Here is a 16,691-nt window from a genome sequence, read left to right as displayed (position 1 = left end):
TGTGTCTCACTGAAGTCCTGAGCAAATACAATTACCCTTTCATCAGCTGTGGCATTTGTCTCAGCTGATGAGCTTGAAGATGTAGTGTGTCATGCTATTTCTCAGTGTCAGTGTCATTTTTAAGTTGCATCACAGGTACCACCAACATAAATTAAAAAGCATCTTATGTTACGATGTTTTAGGTGTCTAAAGAAAGAGCCATGTGTTTTTGAGTAACATTTAAAATTACTTAGGGATTATCCTTGGGTTTTAAAAATTATTATTTTAACTTGAGTCATAAATAAGCAGCATTTTATACAACTTCATTGATTTCTGTTCTAGGCTGTGGTCTTAATTTCTGAAACTGATTTTATGGTAGATATTTATTGAAATGATTATACTATTCAAACTCTTAAACTTTTCGCTCGTTTTCAGCCTGAGTGCCCTGAAAGAATCAAGCCAATCACTCATACTTTCTGTTATGTACTAGGTAACCAATTCTGAAGGCTCGTGGGTGCAGCTGGATAAGAACAGCATGGTCGAGTTCTGTGAGAGTGATGAAGGGGAGGCATGGTCCTTAGCTAGAGACAGAGGCGGGAACCAGTACCTCCGACACGAAGATGGCAAGTCGGCTTAAATTGTGATTTATTCCTATTGATCTTTGAAATGCTGAAGTTTAAAGCATATTGTATTTCTTTGATCACGACTAGCTTATTGTGTGTTTATTTTTTAAGTAAAAGCAAAACTAAGTGTTAAAAAAATTCTTGCAGTTATTTAAATTTGGCTACTAAAAGAATGCACATCAAAGAAGCAATTAAAAGAAAACATGGAACCTATGAATCCATCTTTGTAAGACATGCTTCTTATTAATAGGAATTTGTGTGATTATTCTTCCGTAGCAGTCCAGGAGTGAATGTTTTACCCTTCCAACCACTAAATGGAAGTTTGGTTTTCAAATCTTCAATCACAGTACTTCTCCCAGGCAATTTCATTCAATTAACTTTTGTATCAGGAAAGAATAAATGCAAACTCTTTGGGGGGCATTTTCTATTTTGTTTTCAGGGTTTCAACTTGAAACTTCATTTTATTTTTTCACCAGTGCTCTCATTTAACAAAAGATTTTCCATTTTGTCCCCTTCTCTCATTCTCCTGGTAGCAGTAACTTGCTCATCCAAGTTCAGACCACGTCATCATTTGGATGAAGATTTATTTAACTTATCCTGACAGAGACTCAAGAATTCCCTCAGTGCTCTGAAAGAGTTACATTTACCACTAGAACAAAACTGATATTATATTGAAGTTAATTTTTATTTCTTTATACCCACATTGTGAGTTCTTTATGGATAGGCACAGGGTTTCTTTTTAAGATTTTATTTATTTTTAAAGAGAGGAGATGAGAAGAAGGGAAATATTGATTGATTGCCTCTCTTATTCACCCCAGCCTGGAACCAAACCTGCAACCCAGGCACATGCCCTGACTGGGGATCAAACCAGTGACCTTTCAATTTTCAGGACAAGTTTGCGGGACAGTGCCCAACCAAGTGAGCTACACTGGCCAGGGCGAGGCATGGGTTTTTTATCTTTGTAGTCCTGGTTCTGAAGTAATTTTTGTACATACTACTTGCTAAGTTTTATAACTGCTAGTTAAGTCAAAAAAGTATTAGTAAGGACATGAAAATAAATGGGTAAATCAAGCTTAGACTTTTCTACCAAATCCCCAAATTGTAGTATAATGTCAGATAACAAAAGGACATGCTTCTTTATTCCAAAAAGAAGAAACTTATAATATTCATTATCCAAGAGGTAGTATGGCCATAAGCATAAATAGATTCAAAAAAACTTTTTAAACCTGGTTGAATGACAGAGTTCACTTAGAAGTACCTATTAACATTATACATAAAACATTCTCCCTTTTTCCCCCACAGTAAGTGTAGGGTAAGTGAAGTTAGTCAGGCTCCCTCACCCACTCACCCAGATGTGAGGGATGGGCAACTAAGAAAAACAGTACGCCCATAGCCTTGAGAAATTGGAAACCCATTTGGGTTTCCCCATGCAGGTTCAAATCCTGCTGACTATGCTGATCTGTTGCAGCCTTTCGAGGCCAGGCAGGTTCACACAGGACTCAGGCAGATGGGAGAAAGTTCGTGGAGCTGCGGGAATGTCTGGCATGCCTTTATTCAGGGGCGGAGCCGTCCAAGCACACTGCAAGCCATCTGTGGCACTGGCAGGGAATCCCGAGTCCTTTGTATACTAAATGCACACAAAGCAGACAGGGTGCCGAGATACTGTGTAGCAAAACATGATTCTGCGCACACAGACCCATTCTCAAGGCTGTGGGAGTAGGAGTACTGTTTCACTTAGTCATCCCGACATGCAGGTGAAAGGGCCTGAGTGGCTTCATTCACCCTACAGTAAGCCTTTGAGATAGGTTATATCATCTTCATTTTACTGGTAAGGAAACTAAAGCTTACAGAATTTAAAACGACTTACCTGGTTACACAATTGAATACAAGGCAGATGTAAGACTTGAGCCAGAATCTTTGCTTGTTTTCCAGAGTCTGTGCTCATCGCACCATTCCACACTGCATCAGTAATTCACTGAACACAGTTTTAGAGCCTGCTCCCTTCCTTGCCCTTACAGATAACTTTTTCTTAGTTAAAGATAATGTTTTAATGTTGAGATGGTAGAATTATTCTTCAGTTTGTTTTGAAAAAGAAAGGCTTCATTTGATGTAAATCAGATATTTTGCAAAACACCCTTTCCATTTACAGTATACTTTCTACATATTATGATGTTTACTACATATTCATAAATTCTTCAACAGTTTCATTTTATAGGGATAATTAGATATAAATGAAAATACCTAAAGTGAGATCAGTTTAGTATAAGATATAGTTAAATAATATGAGAGTGGTTTAGGTGACTATCATTTTTCTAGCTTAACAGCCATCTTACCTGGTGGTACGGGACGCTGTGGAAGAGTGGACTCGAGCGGGGCTGCCAGGCCCAAATGCCAGCTCTGCTGCCTTTCGATTCTATGACCTGGGCCGGTTTGCCTGCTGTCTCTGGGCCACAGTTTCCGCACTGGCGAAATAAGGATACTTTATAAGTTCTATATGACAGGCAAATGAACAAATAACAGTCACGTTGTCCTTTACTTAGTCATAATGTGTCTTAATTTTTTAACATAAAAGCTGGAGTGATAAGGAAAGAAATGACAAAAAGTTAGTGCTTTAAAAAAGGAGAAAGGGCTCATGGACAACAAATAGTACGGGAATTGCAGGGAGGAAATGGGTGTAAGGGGGCTAAATGGTAATGGAAAAAAATACAATAAAAATTTTAAAAAGGAGTTAGTGCTTTGAAACCACTAAAATTAATTACTACAGTATCCAGATAGTCCGCTCATTGGTATTAGAATATAACTATTGAAAATGGAACTAAGAGGACTTGGCACTATAGTAATTTATTTATATATAAATAAATTCCAAGTGTCGAGGGTGAGAGTGATGCTGTCTCATGCATTCAGATAACTGTTCATGAGTATTTTTCCAGAAGAAACGTTCCACTGCTGAACTGTCTTTCACTGAAGTCCATTGCCTGAGGGAAGTACTTTGATTGGTTTATTGAAAAAAGCCTAGGAGTGCTGGTAAAGGGATACATTACCCATAGGTACAACAGAATTCTGATTTTATAGGTGGAAGGAAACACTCCACCATGTTCTTCTAGTTTTATTTTCTTTTTAAAGAGGTGCTTTTTCCCCCTTTTTACATTTCATATAGCAGTTTTTATTTTGCATTTTTAAACTCGTATATGACTATTTAATTACGGTATTAGTGGTTTTTAGTATTATATCAGATAGGATTTTATAGCCACTTGATTATTAATAGAGGATTAATTTAGTTTACCAATTTTATTTTGCATTGTTCCCATTTGTAAACCAAATAAAGTATTTGCCGTTTTTTTCTTGAACTAAGAATTCTGATGCATTTGTTGACTTCAGGATGCATTTGTAGGTCTGACTTCGTGACCTGGTTTATCATCTTTTTATTTAGGGAAGATATGCTTATATAATAAGTGAATATAAGTTAAAAGTTAGATTTTCCATAATTTTCACATTCAAAAACTGAAATATTTTACAAGTCAAAATTCCTCTGGGTATCATACACTTAGACATTTTGAAGACTTTTTTTCTATTTGAATACTAATATTCAAAATATTTTGATTTCTGGTTTATAGGGTGTCCAGTTTTGTTTTATAAAATGCCCTTGTATAAATTTGTTACAAATACGAGTTTCTTGTCCAGAAATAATAGTATGCATTCAGTGATGTATTTCTACCACAATTATAGTAAATTGGTTCCCTAAGAGAATATCCTATTTCTGAATTTCACTGTTTATTTGATAAATGAAAACAAAGATTTGTCATGTACTTTGTCAATGTCAGTGACCTAATTGGTAAAGTTATTACCAAGTCTTAATATCTGACCATCATAAAATCTTTCTGGCAATTTTCTCTATGTTCTTTGAATATGGGATAACACATAAGAAACCTATTTTATAGTTGTGTCTTTTTTTGTAGAACAAATTCTTCTGGACCAGAATTCTCAGACTCCTCCTCCAAGCCCTTTCTCAGTCCAAGCTTTTAATAAAGGGGCAAGTTGCAGTGCCCAAGGATTTGATTATGGACTTGGAAATAATAAAGGTAGGTGTTTAAGTAGACTTTTACATGCCTAATTTGAATATTTTTATTGCCTTCTTTTCTACCCATTTTAAGTACTGTTTACCCACAAAACTTTATTACAGTTTGTTTTTAGAAAACTACAATCAAATTGCTCACAAAAATTTCTTTAATACTATGGCTTTTGTCAGTTTTAGCTCATTTATAGTTGTTTATATATTCTTATTTTAAAGACACTCATTTTGAATTTACATCATAAAGATTTTGTGTCATTATATCCAGTAAAAGAACTGTTTTCTCTTGTCTGCTTATTATTAGGAGTAATGTTAATAAACAAAAAAGAACTTCCCAAAATGATCCATTTAAAATCAATTTTAAATAATATTGGACATCAGCTATATTAAATTTGTGGAGTTTGAATGTCTAATCAAGTTATCTTAGTTAATTTAGAATTACATGATATGACATCTTTGGATTTGGTATGTATAATGAAGCTGCAAGAAATCCTAAGGCATATGGATATAAAAAATATACAAATTTTTAGCTATATTAATGGAGGAAACCAGCATCATGGACACTTGAAACAGTGGTTATTTTGAAATAATTTATACCTGAATTTCATGCAGAATTTCATTTGTGTGTAAATTCGGACACATTCATGTTCTTCGCTGTGAATCTGATCCTGACTCTTTCAAAATCAGTCATGTTGTCCGCAGATAGCATGCAGTTGGACGATAGGTTAGAGGGAGAAAATTGCTTTCATGGAGATAATTTTAAGTGTTATTTAAACTAATTCACGGGATTTGATTTCAAGAAATAGATACAGTGTCACTTTACCTGACTTGCAGTGCAAGTGAAATAATGAAATAGTCTACAAAAGGCAAAATTACATCAACCTAGAGGAAATACTCAATTTAAAATAAAACCACCTCATTTGATATTATTTTCCACAGAAAATGTTTATAAAGGAAGCCTAACCACAAGATTTCCTTTTGTGCTGGTGTCTCCCACAAGTGTGCTTGCTCATTTCCAGTAGCTCAGCTTTCAGCTGACACTAGCTCAATCTTCATACTTGTGTAGGGTGATGGTAGTGTTTCGTTCGTATTCCTTTTTATCACTGTCAGTCCTTAAAATCTTGGTGCTTACTTACCACTACTATACTTCTATAGTAACCTGTTTTAAAGCCGTGTTTAATTCAAATTGTGTGTTTTCAGTCTCTAAAATGTCTAAATTGTACTGGTGGCTATTACTTTAAATCAGTATTTAAAATATAATTTATGAAAACATCATAAAAATCAACTTTTAAGAGATGCAAACATTGCTGACATGTGTTATTAAATAGAAATAATGATATATTACTTTTTAAAAGTGGGATTTTGGTAATATTGCTCAAAATAGCATGCACTTATTTATACACTTTTTAAATATTTAGATGAAGCAAAAAATGCTAAGAAACTTTTATTTGACTATATCTAACTTTTATTTATTACCTTTAACAATAGTTCCCATTTTATTTAACTCTATACTATTCAAGATGTTATGTTTTATAAAAATTGTTTCTCTTCAAAACAATTTAATAAAATTAATTACAACCTCTAAAAGTCTTTTTTGTAACCTACAGCATTAATTTTTGAAAAATAAAGATGTGTAGCTTGTGTGTACAGTTCTTTCTTTGTAAATCTATTTCTGTTGGTGCTTCATTTGAAAACTTTTTTTCTTCAGCATCATTTAAATTATAGCCTTATAAATAAGCAGCTATCGTCTATCCAGTTACGTTATTTCATATTTAAAAAAATGTTTTTGTTAATGTCTTTTGTATTTAATCTTAAGGGAAAATGTCAGAATTCATATTTGAGGTACTATTCAAGTTACATAGCTCATATTCCTTTTTATCTTATTGTCTTAGAAACTTTTATATTATCCATAAAAGCACAAGAGTCCATGATTTTAAAAATGAATAATTACTTTGGCAGTAATAATTTTAAAAAGGAAAGTATTAACTTATAACTGTAATGTAAAGATATTACTAAGTTAATAACATATGCTTTGCCTCCCTTGAGTCCTACATTTTTCCAAACTCATCCTACCTGCTTATTTTCTGCATGAAGCATACTGTATATGAGGCAGGGTGTTATTAGTCATTGTCAGATACTATGTAGATCATTTTCTTAGATCCTCATTTATACTTACATGGTACTCAATCAACTTATCATAGATTCTTCATTGACTGTGCATTCTCCTGTAGTGTTACTAGATGCTGTATATGAATTTAAATTGATTTGGGCTGTTTTAATAGATTTTGTGGGTGCTTCCATTATTAAAACAACATGCAACTTTTGGTCCCTAATTTGAGGTTAATGATCACCAACTTCCATTCATTTCTGAATTGGCATTGTTTCATTTAGTGTTTATCTGAATGTCGTGAAGCACCATTTACTTTGCCATTTTGGATGTTAATTAATAACAAGTTGTAGTTTTGACTGTTTTGCCCACTGCAGGTGACCAACTGAGTGCCATATTGAATTCAATTCAGTCACGGCCCAATCTCCCAGCTCCTTCCATCTTTGATCAAGCTGCAAAACCTCCCTCTTCCCTAGTCCACAGCCCATTTGTGTTCGGACAGCCCCTTTCCTTCCAGCAACCTCAGCTTCAGAGTAAGTCTGTCAGCCTTACCTGCCTCATCAAGCCATTTCTGAAGCTTTGTTCTGAGTTTTATCAGTTACTAATTATTTATCAACTCACCGGAGTGGTTTTATTTAATGAGGATGTTATCCCTTCCCCATTTTTGAAGCATTTTGAGCTACTGTGAGCTAAGACATTCTGCAGCTAAAACATTTGTTTTTAATCACACGTTTTTAGAGTGTGACTGTTTATTAAAATATGACTATTACACTGTCTATTCTAATTCCTGTATTAGCAAATATATACTATAAAATATGTTCGGAAGAACATATTTAACTTTAAATCTTCTTTTATAATGTGCATGACTATGCTAAGCACCAGTTATAGGGATACCTTCTATCGTTTCATGTTGGATTTTTGTTATTTAGAGAAGGTGATAAATCTATTTTAGTAGGCAAAAGATAGATTGTACTGGGCAGGTTTGTTTCTTGTAAGTGAATTTGATATTTGTAAAATATATAGCAACTTAGGCTTCCAAATTTTCTCAAACTGTTCTTTCTTCTACTGCTTTTTATTATTATTATATTTGGTTGTTGTTTTTCATTTTTAATATATTATACTCAATTTGATTCCTGTTCTGCTTCCTAGGATTGCTCTAGCCCTTCCTCCATGATTATCTCTCTCACCACTATGGAAAATAGACCCAAAGAAATTACACCTAGCTGAGTGTTCTTTTTTTCTTAATGACCTCCTGACTTCCAGATAAATTTCACCAAGTTCCTTAAAATATGACAGTATGTTCTCCTTGACCTTCAGTTCACATGTCAGCTATGCAATATACAAATACACTCACTGAGTGACATAGCTTATGAAAGTCTTAGCTGACACACCCATTATTTGGATTCAAATGCATGACCTCTTTGCTTTAATAAAATACATTCACACTGAGGTCTAAATCATTTTTTACGAAAGTACTTTGATAACCGTTTTTAGGATTACTTAAGATAATGCTAGCTAGTTTAGATTTTATTAGGAACGAGGGTAGTATATAGTTAGCAAATGATGTTATTTGCTATAATAGTCTACCTTAGGTAAAGAGTATACAAGAGTATAAATTTTTCTAGATTTATACTATATTTTAAGCAAATTCAATTAATAAAGCTAATTAGGTTAGAAATGTAAGTAGTATGAGTTTAGCTAATCTCTAGTCATATATGATATTTGTTTGAATGTCTCTTAAAGGGAGAATTTTCAGGAAATACCATAGTGTAATATGTGTGAAACAGTTTTTTTCCCTTTCCTGGTAAGCATTATAGAAGAATAAAAGAGAAGTAAATACTTAGTTTTTTCATTTTATGAAGCAACAGACTTTTTATACTTAGGTGAATTCAGATTCAAGGAAGTTTTAAAGGTAAGGTCAAAGAAAAAAACAAAAAGGAAAGAAAATAAATCATAATCAGAAAATGTATATATAAAATTTTTAAACAGAAATTACTCTGATAATGTCATAGTGGCAACAGACAAGAGAGCTAAGGAATAAGGACCTTTTTGTTCTGTCTAAAGGATCATTATAAGTCTTCTCAGAAACAAGTGTAATTACTTTTTACCAAATTACTTACTGAAATATTTCAAATGGAAATAGAAAGGCTCTAATAAATTAGATTTGTCTCTTTGAAAGGGTCATAGGTTTCCAGCTGACATGTGTGAGTATAATTTTATGCACATCGTGTCTAAGTGTTACCAGTACCACCACATTCTTTACCACCATCTTGGAGCAGATTTGAACTCATGGCCCAGGAATGGCCCACTTACCAGTTTTCTGGATCATTACTTCCCTGTGCTGCAACAGTGGGACTTACTCGGTCGGCTGTCTGCACAAACCTCTTATTCTCAGCAGAGCTGTCACTGAAGTTTGACTTCCAAATTCCAGAAACCAGAAGTCTTCATCTTTAGCATAACTAAAAAAAGCTGTGGAAGCTAAAAATAGCTTTACTATTTTGGAAATGATTTAGAACTGTATTGACCCTGTCTGATTAGGAAAATCAAATGTGGCAGAGTGCTCATGGCTAAGCCTGCCTGAGTAAGTTATCCTTCCCTGAACTTGGCTGACATCCATTCCACCAGCATTTTTTCTTGCTTTGTAAGGTGGATTATGCATTCTCCCTTTTTTAAGTGGTAAAATGAGAATCATTTTTGTTTTATACTTCTGTGATGCTAAAATAAAACATTATGTATATAGGACCACATTGCTAATTTTTGCTTATATTGACCATCACCACCATGTACCAAGTATTGTACTTAATATTCTAATACATCTTCCTTTGAGATAATGACTCCATCTTACAGGAAAGGCAACAGGCTTAGAGAAGATAAATTATTTGCTATAGGAACTTTAATAGTAAGATGGTAGATCCAGACATGAGGCCGGTTATACTAGCTACAAAGGCCGTGTTTTAAATATTCAATTTTGCCTACTGTTAAATAATATAAAATTATAAGTTCTGCTTACATTTAGTCCTAGGTTCTAACATAATAGTTGTACCTGTATTGGTTATTTTTTCCTTTATAGTTTAATTTTAAGAATATAGCTTGGCTTGAATGGAAAAATTTTTCCAAATGTCACAACTCAATTTCCCAGCCAGGTAGATGGGCTCCACAGAGATACACAAAAACTGCCCTTCTTGTCCACCCCGATCTTTCTTTGAACATTAGTGTCACTAGTTCTTTAGAAGTTTTTCCCAGGAGCATAATTTTTTCACTAATCTCTGGAATTTAGCAATAAGATTCTAGTGGACAGAAGTGGCAAATGATATCTATTCCTGCTCCTTAAGATTTACTGTACAGGGAAAGGCAAAGCATAAAGTGAAACCAAGAGAGAGGATGTCATATTTCTGGAGAGGTTTTTATGTTCTTTGTTTTATAATGAAAAAATTATGTTAAGGTTGTTTTCTGAGGAAAATGATCTAATAGGGAGAGAGTACTCGGTGATACAGGAGACGGAAGAACATTGCTAGGACAGTACTCTTGCGTAGGACAGAGAATGAAATCTAGTGCAAGGGGAAAGTTTGGCTAAGGAGAAGCATAGTTTATCCATCATAACAGGAGAGAAAGGAGAAGGGATAGTGTTAGGAGTTTGAAAAAGTTCTCCTTTTGTTTGTTTGTTCATTTGTTTTTTTCTCAGTGAAATAGGAAAACGACAGCTTCCCAGACTTAGTATGTGGAGAATGTGTTGGTAGTTTGAGGAAACAAGAGAAGATACGAAATGGTAATAACTAACCCATAGCAAACATTTGCTATTTAACAGACAGCACTTTAACTACCTCATAGGAATCATCTTGTTTGATCAGCTAGAGAACATGCTTCATTTGAGGTATGCCATTCATTTGTAGCTTAGAGTGTTAACACTCCAGTGGCAGCATCATACACTAGAGAGAATGGGGCCATCGGGAAGGGTTCTATGGGCCATACTTAGTAGATTAGACTTAATCTTCTACGTATAGGGAATAAAGTGGAGGGAGCAGGTTTCAAGATCCTCAGAACTTTAAACTTAAGGAATAATAGGATAGAGTTACATTTGTGAAAGAACTGAAAATATTATGAAAAAGGTCCTGAAGAAGGAGCAAATCTTAGAGGTAGGAAGTCTAGAGAAAAGTTGAACAGGGCTTTAAACTAAGGTAAATTGCAGTGGGGATGTAGGAGAAGGAACAAGTTGGGGGGTACGTAGGCTATAAAATGCACAGGACACGCTAATTACAGTTGTGGGAGCCAGTCTAGAAGGAAGTTGGTTTTCTGGCTTTGTTTTAGAAAGATGAACACACAATTAAAAGCAGGTTTTAAGGAAAAATGAGTTCACTTGTATAACTTAGCTCTAGTAAACTATAATATAATTTGAATATGGAAAACATATTTAGCATCTCCATAACTAACAGAAACATTGTTGACTGATACGTTATAACTATACCATCAGATTATTTATATACATTTTTAGTAAAAATAATCATTAGAGCATTTGCATGATTTTGTGATTAATTTAATTTGGAAGCATTTTTTAAAGTATTTAAATTCTATTTTTATAATAGGTCTTCTTTATTTCCCACTCTTTCCTAATAGTTCTACATTGTAGTATATTTCATTACTTAGACTTAGCAAAACTAAAACTAAATATTGTTACAGCTTTATTGAGGTTTAAATGTATACATTTGATGAGTTTGGAAGTACTGGTACACCATGATACCACCACCAAAATCAACTAAATGTTTATCTTTTACATTAGACAGTTTATCTCATCATTAGAGATTGGCTTTCTTTTCTCCACTCCCTTTAGTTTACTTAGGAAATATGCCATATTGATATGATGGTATAATTAATTTCTAGTGTTTGAGGGGCCTAAGAAGCCATTTAGTTCTCATTTTGAAGATAAGGGAATTCTCAGTGACTTGCCCAAGTTATACAGTTAACTGGCAGATCTAAAACTTGAATAAGAGAGACTCTTAAATTAACTCACTGTAGTAATTTTTTTTCTATTATATCTCAGTTATCTTACATAAACTGTAAAAATTGAAAAAGTCAAGGGGTCATTTACTCTAACCTTATTTTATACCTTCAATCCTTTGGCAACATCCCTGATAAACTTTGACAGATGGGAAATTCACATTTTCACAGAGTTGTTCTGGTTATCTGTTCTCAGTTTGTTAGACAGTATGGAAACAGAAATACTGCTTCCTGCCCCCCGCCCCCAATAACAATAAAAGAATGGAACGATGCCTCTGACTTATCTGTGGTTAATACTTTTCCCAAGTTTGAGGCAGTGTCTGGTGCCTGCTTTTTTCTTCTCTCTCCGAACATAAGGATTTTATCCTAAAAGACTTAGGTTTGCTCTCAGTTTTAGCTATCTGTGCGACTTAAGTGTTGTATCCTGCTGAAGGCAGGACATGGTTACAGTTAATAATCACCTGATCAAAAATGACTGTTTTTTTCTCTGCTATATAGACTTGCAACTAGTAAGCAATTTGTGGAGAACCAGGTTTTTACTGCTGAGAGCATCCCTAGCCCTCTTGTGTCTCAAGTTGCTGCTCAAGGAGCAAACTTTAATCTTTTCTTGGAATTTTTTGAAATTATTCTGAGGCCTAGGATATTCACAGATCAGATTTTGCTCAGAATTTTCCTATTTCATCTATCAAGAACTCTGAAATGATATGCTTTCCCCTAATACTATATCCATTACCATATTTACTACGGACTTACTATATATTCAGTAATATGTTACATATGTTTTATCCAATTACAGGATAAAGTAATTGGATAAAAGTCTAGAAGTCATTTAGAGACACATGTTTTGGAGGTTGTCTGTCTTACCTATTTTCACTTACCTTCCTTTCTACATTCATATCATGTGGATTAATATTCTATCTAGTGAAAGCTTATTGCTATTTTATCCTTAAGTTGGAAATTTTGTTCTAGCGTTCATTCTTCTATTTAATTTAGTATACTAACATTTGTGTAAGTAATTTTTGGTTCCTCTCCATGTCTTAAGCTCCTTTAGTGTTCACATAATTGCACTTTTCTCCTGATGCCAGAATCTTGATACTAGGATTGGATATATTTTATACAGTGGTATTGTATACCCTCAATGTATCTCTTAAGGTTGCTTTCATTTTTAAAATGGAAAAATATAAATCTTTTAAAAAGTTAACTATATCAAAGTATATTTAAATGAGCCAATTTTACGCAAATTAAATGCATAGCACAGGTGTTATCTGCAGTCACAGCCTAATTTCTTAGACATTTAGCAATAACCTATTTAAACTTTTGCAGAATTTTTCTTCTCACTCACTCTGAATCATGCCAGGAATCTTATTTCTCTGGGCTTTGTAACAGTGAAAAAGACTTCAAGGCTATTTTTTTTTCTTCAAAACTTTTTCCAGGAGTTTGTCCTTAAACCCCTCACATCATAGTCTACTAGTGTTGTCCTTGTAGTTTTTCACATTTGTGTTTATGGGTGCTTCCAGTTAAGTTAGTATTTTTTTTGGTATCAGTAATTCTTTTTTTTAATCTATTTATTTTTAATGGTTGTTCAAGTACAGTTTTCTGTCTTTTACCCCCATCCCAGCTCACCCCCTCCCTCCCATTTCCACCTTCCCTGTTATTGTCCATGTGTCCTTTATACTTGTTCCTGTAAACCCTTCTTCCCCCTTTCCCCTGAAATTCCCTCCCCTCTACCCTCTGGTCCAGTTAAGTTAGTATTTTGATTTCCTGCTCCTGTGTCCTTTTGCTAAACCCAGTCTTCAAAGATGTTAACAAGCAAGCCACAAGCCTGTATTTTTACATTGGCATTGGAATTCCCCTTGAACTGACTCTTCCAATCACAAGCTAACACCCTCCTAACTGATATTTTCAATGAGAGTTGCAGACTATGTATTATGAGATTTAAATATATAAGAATTCCTTTTGTAGTTGTTGGCACCTTTTGAGTTTTATGGACTTTAATAAGAAGGATACTCAAAAATATTAAAACTTTTTTAACTTAGTTGAAGATGATTTGATAGCATGTAGCACATCTCTCCATCCACACCCAGCATTCTCTCTTGAACCCCCTTCAAGTGTCTTTGTGGTTGACCTCATCCACAGAAATTGCTACGGTCTGTTTTTGACGTTTCCTTTTTTTTTTTTTTTTTTTTTTTCTAAATTCATTTGTCAATCCTCAGATCTCATTTTATTTGGTTTATCAGCAGTGTTTGACAGAGTTGACCTTTCTTCCTTGAAACTCCTTTGCTGCAGACTATTCTTACCTCATCAGCGGTTCAGGTTCATTGCCAGTCTCTTTTCTGCATCCTCCTGTATTCTGTCTTCCCAGGAATGTCCCAGGGCTTTGGTCACTCTAGACCTCACTCCCTCAGTGGTCTTTTCCAGGCACAAAATGTTACCCAACATCTGCCTGCTTATGACTCCCAAGTTTATCACCACTTGACCAAGGATGTATGTATTTGTTCATTTCTTCACCTGAACATAAGCGCCATGGGACCCAGGGATTTATTTCTCTTCACATTTTATTCTCAGTGACTAAAACAGTAGCCGACACATGATACGTACTCAGTACCTCACATGGAATAACTTTTTGGTTCATGAGTTCACCTTTAATCTTGGCTGTAATAATGAATCAGCTAACTATTACTTTTCTGTTTTGAGAAAAGTATATGTTATATTGAATTTTTTATTTCAATTTTTTATATTAAGAAAGTTATCTCATTACCTAAGTATATTTCAGCTCAATTAATTACATTTGCTATTTAATTGCTATGAGTTAAAATTTTAGATAAAATGCAGTTTTTTAAGATTTAGAGGGTTTTTTAGTATACTGCTTTTGAAGACTATTCTTTAAAGGTTCTTTCTTTTTACAAGATAAATTATTTTAATTTTAAGTATTTCATTTTCTGCATGGTAAATCATGAATGTGTTTAACATTTTTCAGTGACTTGTGAGCTTTCTTTGCTTTGTTTGTGTTGTGAAACTTTATAAACAAAATATGGTGCCTCAGAGAATCTATGAAATAAATGCTAAATATTGGGATTAGTGCTAACATTTTTCACTGAAGATAGACTCAGAAAAATAGATAACCGTAAATGTCAACTTGAGCTTATTCTGAGATACGTACTGGAAAAATCATCACCACGTGTCTATATAGAAACCCAGGGGGCAGTAGGTTAAATTGTAAGTAAATTTATCTCCCACTGTTACGCCCCCAAAATTTTTTACTTCAAAATAATTATTTAGAAGTAAGTGAGGACCAAATTAAAGAAAACCAAGTTTAAGAAGTATTAGTCTAAAAAGAAATGCTCAAATTTGATTTATCAGATCTCTGAGCCTTATTTGACTTTTAAGTTACCACATTTGAAGCTATCATAATTAATCTAAAATAATTAATATGGCACTTGTTTTCAGTTTTAATTTTAAAGAAATATACACTTATTGAAAAATCTAGTTAAATATAAACTTAATAACAGTTGTCACACCTATCATTTGAAATGCTTTGTTTCTGCTTGTGTTCTCTGCCAAATTTTTTTCCATTGAATCTGTGCTGCTTCTTTGCCAATGTTTTCCACTGTAGAATCTCCATCTCGCAACCTTGCTTCTCGTGAGCGCATTTACAAAAATTATGGTGTAGCTGGGCCTGCCTCTGCTCTTTCATCTCTGTCTCACAAACTGAAGGGTGGGTATGCGTGCCATTGTGGATGGGTCATGTTAGTGACCGGAGGTGGTTTCAATGAAGAAGTTGTAATTCACCTCAGTCATTTTCATCCCATTCCATTTTTTAAGATTAAAGCTTATTCATTTAACCCTTTATATTTGTAGTTAATTTGTGATACATCTGTTCAATATTATAGTGTTGATTATCCTGATATGCATGTTGACTATTAGGCTAAATATGACTCTTACTTAATTTAAGCATTTATGAGGTCTTAAATAGATAGTATATAGAAAGAAGTGTCTGCTTTGGGGAGTTGTAAAATTCTCAGAACAAGACGATATATATAGTGTGGGGCACAAAGAGGTTTACAGTTGTGAGTATGTGAAACGCAGAGTTTATTCTTGTATTATTATTTATTAATTATTGTGTCATTTTCTGTGTCAACAACTGTAGACTTCCTTTTGCCATACCCTGTATATAGTCATAAGGCACATCATGACCTATAAGAATACAGTATCTCATGTCACAGGTTAGTCATGAAGTCATTTTTCTGTTATGTAATGCAAAAATTATTTTCCTATTTCCATGTTTTATGAGAAGTACTTTGATAATTAGGTTAAAATTTTTTTAAATTAACTTAGTTATCAGTTACCTGTTCTGTCTGACATGAGTCTTCCATATAGTTTTTCTTAGTCACTTAGCTTAAAAAATTTAAACACAGTAATATTTAAACTATATTGACAATTGAAAAAATGGATAAAATTTTAAAATATGCTTTTAGTTTTTTTTAAATACTATAGGTGCCTACTTAAATAATTTTGTCTGAAAGTAATATTTAAACTTAAAATCCTATATTTTAAGAAATTTTGTCAAAAAGTGTTTAGCAATGACTAATATACTGTGTAAGTTTTTCAAGTAATTTTTTATTTTTTCTTAGAAATGGATAAAACAGTTTTATATTTCATTTTTATACACTTGATAATGATATAGAATATCATCATATAATAAATAGTCATATAGAAACTAGTCTTATAGAACCTGATCACTGTGATGCATGATGTTAATATAACCTGATATAGACTATATATTATGGCATATAATATTATAGTATAGTATTATATTATGGTATATTATAGTATGGTATCATAATAACTTGAGGACTTATATAATTTTATCATTAAAAACAATTATGCAGGTCATTGATGAATGAATACTTAACCTTAAACA

The 16,691-nt window shown here is 33.5% G+C and overlaps 1 protein-coding gene across 3 annotated transcripts in view; it reads left to right on the top strand.

Annotated features, from left to right (window-relative positions):
- MYCBP2 (MYC binding protein 2) overlaps nucleotides 1-16,691 on the top strand; it is a 264,592-nt gene that overhangs the window by 193,691 nt on the left and 54,210 nt on the right. For 2 of the 3 annotated variants that reach the window (XM_037059371.1, XM_037059373.1), the window contains exons 38-40: nucleotides 470-602; nucleotides 4,559-4,681; nucleotides 7,132-7,311. In XM_037059371.1, the coding sequence (XP_036915266.1) occupies nucleotides 470-602; nucleotides 4,559-4,681; nucleotides 7,132-7,311 (436 nt within the window). The remainder of the gene's footprint in view (nucleotides 1-469; nucleotides 603-4,558; nucleotides 4,682-7,131; nucleotides 7,312-16,691) is intronic. The other variant, XM_037059374.1, reaches the window with a different exon arrangement.

This window comes from Sturnira hondurensis, unplaced genomic scaffold (assembly GCF_014824575.4).
Source record: "Sturnira hondurensis isolate 20B ecotype Veracruz unplaced genomic scaffold, ASM1482457v3 Scaffold0010812, whole genome shotgun sequence".
Lineage (NCBI taxonomy): Eukaryota > Metazoa > Chordata > Mammalia > Chiroptera > Phyllostomidae > Sturnira > Sturnira hondurensis.
This window is presented reverse-complemented; position numbering and strand designations above follow the sequence as displayed.